This window comes from Leucoraja erinacea, chromosome 10, assembly GCF_028641065.1.
Source record: "Leucoraja erinacea ecotype New England chromosome 10, Leri_hhj_1, whole genome shotgun sequence".
In the NCBI taxonomy this organism is placed as follows: Eukaryota; Metazoa; Chordata; class Chondrichthyes; order Rajiformes; family Rajidae; genus Leucoraja; species Leucoraja erinaceus.
In genome coordinates, this window is record NC_073386.1 from 2,261,482 (window position 1) to 2,267,861 (window position 6,380).

Consider the following 6,380-nt stretch of genomic DNA (forward strand, 5'->3'; position numbering starts at 1 on the left):
TGCACCCGCTGAGTTTCAACAGCAATTTTGTGTCCCTTCGATTAACCTACAAACCTGAAGGTCTTTGTGGAGTTTTTTTTCTAAATTATATCACCCCATGCAATGGCACTCTCCCACCATCAGATGGCGCAGTGGTAGAGTTGCTGCCTTAAAGCGCCAGAGACCCAGGTTCAATCCTGACTACGGGTGCTGTCTGTCTGCCAAGGTACAGTGAACAGCTTTTGTTGCGTGCTAACCAGTCAGCGGAAAGACAATACCTGATTACAATCGAGCCGTCCACAGTGTACAGATACATGATAAGGGAATAACGTTTAGTGCAAGGTGAAGCCAGCAAAGTCCGATCGAGGATAGTCCGAGGGTCTCCAATGAGGTAGATAGTAGTTCAGGACCGCTCTCTGGTTGGGGTAGGATGGTTCAGTTGCCTGATAACAGCTGGGAAGAAACTGTCCCCGAATCTGGAGGTGTGTGTTCGTTTTCACACCTGTACCTTTTGCCCGATGGGAGAGGGGAGAAGAGGGAGTGGCCGGGGGTGAGACTGGTCCTTGATGGTGCTGCTGGCCTTGCCGAGGCAGCGTGAGGTGTAGATGGAGTTGGTTTGTGTGATGGGACCTTCCATTGAGATGTGTAGGGAAGAACTGCAGATGCTGGTCGCTGTCGGTAACTCGTTTTCACCCCAGTCCACAGCTAATAATAATTTCATCGTTACTTTTTTGCATATCGTTCATTCATTTGTTCGATATGTCTCTACATTGCTGTCTATATCTCTCGTTTCCCTCTCCCCCGACTCTCAGCCGGCAGATGGTTCTCGACCCAAAACGTCACCTATTCCTTTTCGCCCACAGATGCTGCCTGAGCTGCAGAGATACTCATAGAGTGATACAGAGTGGAAACAGGCCCTTCGGCCCAACTTGCCCATACATGCCAACATGTCCCAGCTACACTTCTCCCACCTGCCCACGTTTGGTCCATATTCCATGGACAGGCTAGATGCAGGAAGATTGCTCCCGATGTGGGGGAAGTCCAGGACAAGGGGTCACAGCTTAAGGATAAGGGAGAAATCCTTTAAAACCGAGATGAGAAGAACTTTTTTCACACAGAGAGTGGTGAATCTCGGGAACTCTCTGCCACAGAGGGTAGTCGAGGCCAGTTCATTGGCTATATTTAAGAGGGAGTTAGATGTGACCCTTGTGGCTAAGGGGATCAGGGGGTATGGAGAGAAGGCAGGTACGGGATACCGAGTTGGATAATCAGCCATGATCATATTGAATGGCGGTGCAGGCTCGAAGGGCCGAATGGCCTACTCCTGCACCTAATTTCTATGTTTCTATGTTTCTATCCCTCCATCTACCTGTCTAACTGTTTCTTAAACGTTGCGATAGTCCTGGACTCAACCACTTCCTCCTCCGGCAGCTCGTTCCGTACACCCACCACCCTTTGTGTGAAAACGTTACCCCTCAGATTCCTATTAAATCTTTTCCCCCCCCCCCCCCCTCACCTTCAACCCATGTCCTCTGGTCCCCAATCCCCCTACTCTGGGCAAGAGACTCTGTGCGTCTACCCGATCTATTCCACTCTTTCTAACCGATCTATTCAGGAGAGCAATCCTGAGCTACGATCTACCTCATTGGAGACCCTTGGACTATCTTTGATCGGACTTTACTGGACTTTATCTTGCATTAAGCGTTATTCAGATTATTCCCTTCATCATGTATCTGTACACTGTGGACGGCTCGATGGTAATCATATATTGTCTTTCCGCTGACTGGTTAGCACGCAACAGAGGTACCTCGTTGTACCTTGGTACGCGCGACTGTGTGTGTGTGCGTGTGTGTGTGTGTGTGTGTGTGTGTGTGTGTGTGTGTGTGTGTGTGTGTGTGTGTGTGTGTGTGTGCGTGTGTGCGTGTGTGTGCGCGTGTGTGTGTGTGTGTCACATCTACTCGAAAAAATGCAAACGGGCAAATTCTTACATATTCCTATAGAGTTTTATCCCGTGGAGTCCAAGATAGTCTTATCTGAAAAATCCCTGCTTTATTTCTCGAGTCATGTATGAAAATGTTCACAAATCTGAAATATCTTTGAAAATAGAAACCCAGTGACTTTGGCTGATGACGTCACAATGGCTCTGCGTGCTGCGTCTGCGCTGCGAGTGACGTGTCCCCCCACCTCCCCCCCCCCCCCCGTGAGCTGCTGCCGTCACCCGCGACCTACCGCCCCCCCTTCGAGCTGCCGCCCACCCACGAGCTTCTGCCCCCCCACACCCACGAGCTACCACCCACCCCTCTCCCCCCCTCCTCTCTCTCCCCTCTCCTCTCTCCTATCTCCCCCCCTCTCCCCTCCCCTCTCCTACAAGTTGGGGGCTATGCGTGAGTGGATAGGGCAGGGATGCAGTAAAAGAAATGAATGAATAATATTAATATAATATCAAGGGGGGTGGTTAGTGTGTGTGGGGGGTGGTTAATGAGTGTCTGTGTGTGTGCGCGGGGGGGTAGGTTATGTGTGTGTGTGGGGGAAGGTTAGTGTGTGTCTGTGTGTGTGGGTGGGGGGGGGGGGGGGATGTGTAGTTAATGTGTGTGTGTGGGGGGAGGTTAGTGTGTGTGTGTGTGTGTGTGTGTGTGTGTGTGTGTGTGTGTGTGTGTGTGTGTGTGTGTGTGTGTGGGGGAGGTTAGTGTGTGTGGGGGGAGGTTAGTGTGTGTCTGTGTGTGTGTGTGTGTGTGTGTGTGTGTGTGTGCGTGTGTGTGTGTGTGTCTGTGTGTGTGGGGGGGGGGGGGTAGTTAATGTGTGTGGGGGGGGGGGGGGGAGGTTAGTGTGTGTGAGACACTGCAGGCCACCCCCCGCCCCCCACCCCCGCAACCGCTTTGAGAGGACCGGACCCAACGAGACCCACTTGGTCTGCTCTCTATATAAATAGACCATTCTACTTTTAAACACTCGGAGTTTGCAGCTTGGTCAGCGGTGGGAGAGCAGTGGGCAGGGATTGAACCTGAAACTCTGAAGCAGCGAGGCAGCTGCTGCCAGCGTCTTTAATTGCATTCACAGCTTGGGCTCAGAAGGTCCCTCCCAGTGTCGCCAGCTGTCGGTGCGAGTTGGTGGCTTTCCCGGGGATTGACGTCAAAGTGGGACTGAGGGAAACAGGTCCTCGATCCGGGGCTGATTGGCGGGCGGGAGAATGGAGCTGCATCTCGTGACCCGGGCACCAGTGGGGGGGTGAGCTAGCGATGTCACGGTGCAATTACACGCCGACCCGCGCGTTCCATCAGTCTCGGTGCTCGCGGCTCTTTCGGGGAATGAATTCTGAACAATATCTGTGGAAGGATGTGCCGGCTCTGGAGCGGGTCCAGAGGATGTCTACGAGAATGATCCCAGGAATGAGTGGGTTAACATATGATGAGCGTTTGACGGCACTGGGCCTGTACTCGCTGGAGTTTAGAAGAACATCGAAACATAGAAATATAGACAATAGGTGCAGGAGTAGGCCATTTGGCCCTTTGAGCCAGCACCGCCATTCAATGTGATCATCCCCAATCAGTACCCCGTTCCTGCCTTCTCTCCATATCCCCTGACTCCGCTATCTTTAAGAGCCCTATCTAGCTCTATGGTGGTGAGTAGTCGCCCAAAGAGTCGTACCTTTTTCTGCTCACCGCTGGATTTTCAACGTTGAACATTTTCAGCGACCTGCTGTGACTATGATGGGTGTGGGCAGTGGGACAGGACCTACTGTGTTACTTTATTGTATTTTAAGTTTCATGTAGTTTCGCTTTTTAAGTTTAGTTTGGTTTAGTTTCTTAGTTTGGTTTAGTTTACATAGAACCGTGGAAAATAGGTGCAGGAGTAGAGGCCATTCGGCCCTTCGAGCCAGCACCACCATTCAATATGATCACGGCCGATCATCCGAAATCTGTACCCCGTTCCTGTTTTCTCCCCATATCCCTTGATTCTGTTAGGTCGAAGAGCTAAATCTCTCTCTCTCTTGAAAACATCCAGAGGTTGCTGCTGATTCACAACTCTCTGGGTGAAAAAGTTTTTCCTCATCTCAGACCTAAATGTCCTACCCCTTATTCTTAAACTGTGACCCCTGGTTCTGGATTCCCCCAACATCAGGAACAATTTTCCTGCATCTAGCGTGTCCAATCCTTTAAGAATTGTATATGTTTCTATAAGATATCCTCTCATCCTTCTAAATTCCAGTGAATCCATTATTTCATCATATGTCAGTCCCGCCATCCCAGGAATTAACCTGGTGAACCTACGCTGCATTCCCTCAATGGCAAGAATTTCCTTCCTCAAATTAGGAGACCAAAACTGCACACAATACTCCAGGTGCAGTCTCACCAGGGCCCTGTATAACTGTAGTAGGACCTCCTTGCTCCTCAAATCCTCTTGCAATGAAGGCCAACATGCCATTAGCCTGTTGTACCTGCATGTTTACTTTCAGCGACTGATGCATAAGCACACCTAAGTCTCGTTGCACCTCCTCTTTTCCTAATCTGACACCATTCAGATAATAATCTGCCTTCCTGTTCTTGCCACCCAAGTGGATAACCTCACATTTATCCACATTAAACTGCATCTGCCATGCATCTGCCCACTCACCCAACCTGTCCAAGTCGCCCTGCATTCTCATAGCATCCTCCTCACAGTCCACACTGTCACCCAGCTTTGCGTCATCTGCAAATTTGCTAATGTTACTTTGAATCCCTTAACCTAAATCATTGATGTATATTGTAAATAGCTGCGGTCCCAGCACCGAGCCTTGCGGTACCCCACTAGTCACTGCCTGCCATTCTGAAACGGACCCTACTCTTTGTTTCCTGTCTGCCAACCACTTCTCTATCCATGTCAGCACTCTACCCCCAATACCATGTGCCCTAAATCTGCCCACTAATCTCCGATGTGAGACCTTATCAAATGCTTTCTGAAAGTCCAGGTACACTACATCCACTGGCTCTCCCTTGTCCATTTTCCTAGTTACATCTTCAAAAAATTCCAGACGATTAGTCAAGCATGAATTCCCCTTCGTAAATCCATGTTGACTCGGACAGAGTCGCACTAGTCGGGATCGAGCCTGGCTCTCGGGCGCTGTGAGGCAGCTGCTTCACCCGCTGCACCGCCCAACTGGAGGTGTTGGGGGGGGGGGGGGGGAAAGGGTTAGTTATTAATTGTTTGTTGTCATATTTGAGCTTTCCTGCTGCAAGAAGCCAATTGTAATGCATGATGGGATTTAGACAACTCCCATCATGACAAAGGTGTTTTTTTTGTTGAACTTGTTGAATAGTTCCCAGCTCACTTACAAGTTTTTTAATGCAAGTTAATGAGGTTAATCAGATAAGAAGGGCCCAGAGGATGCATTGGGATGACTGGCTTTTGGCAAAGAGTGAAAAACAACTCCATATTTGGAGGTGGCTGATGGTTTCTTGTACATTACATCATGCAATTGGTTTTATGTCTGTAGGTATATAAACCCCAGTTTTCTGGTATTTCTTTGTGCGTGTTCTGCTGGAGTATTCAGGCGTAAAACTGTTGCCTCTGGGCGGCTGGGTCCACACCCGTCAGACGTTAAATGAAAGCTTTGTATGGTCTTAGGAATTTGTACTTTGTCTATCTATTTAAGTGAACTTTTACAGTGGAAGGGGAGAGGTGAAGGGTGCAACCTACCCATGACCCATGGCGCCGTTGGCTGGTTTGACGATGAAGGTTTTCTGCCGGCGTTTTTTGCGTAGCTCCTTGATGCAGTTCTGGAACTGGGTGTACTCGGCCGGGAAGATCCACGTCCTGGGGGTGAAGCAGTACTCCTGAGACTGGCTCTTGATCATCCTGCAGGGGAAGGAGGTTTCACAGGCTCATCAGTCGTGGCACCAGTCCCACAGTTGTCCACAAGGGACCGCTCTTGAGTTCACGCGGCCAACATTGGGGACCTGCCAGGGCTTCACCCTGCCCAATGCCTGTCCTGGTCTTTTTGCACCTCCAGCTCCATGCTATGAGAATGCAACGTGACTTGGACAGGTTGGGGGAGTGGGCAGATGCCTGGCAGATGAAGTTTAATGCGGATAAATGTGAGGTTATCCACTTTGGTAGCAAAAACAGGAAGGCAGATTACTATCTGAATGGCGTCAAGTTGGGAAAAGGGGAAGTACAACGGGATCTGGGGATCCTTGTACATCAGTCTATGAAAGTAAGCATGCAGGTACAGCAGGCAGTGAAGAAAGCGAATGGCATGTTGGCCTTTATAACAAGAGGAATCGAATATAGGAGCAAAGAGGTCCTTCTGCAGTTGTACAGAGCCCTAGTGAGACCACACCTGGAGTATTGTGTGCAGTTTTGGTCCCCTGATTTGAGGAAGGACATTCTTGCTATTGAGGGAGTGCAGCGTAGGTTTACAAGGT

General features: G+C 49.9%; 1 protein-coding gene across 1 annotated transcript in view; it reads right to left on the reverse strand.

Moving 5' to 3' along the window:
* Positions 1–6,380, reverse strand: part of LOC129700702 (tubulin polyglutamylase TTLL7-like) — a 77,033-nt gene that overhangs the window by 62,482 nt on the left and 8,171 nt on the right. Inside the window, 1 exon segment of the mRNA XM_055641292.1 lies at positions 5,653–5,811. Within this exon segment, the coding sequence (XP_055497267.1) occupies positions 5,653–5,811 (159 nt within the window).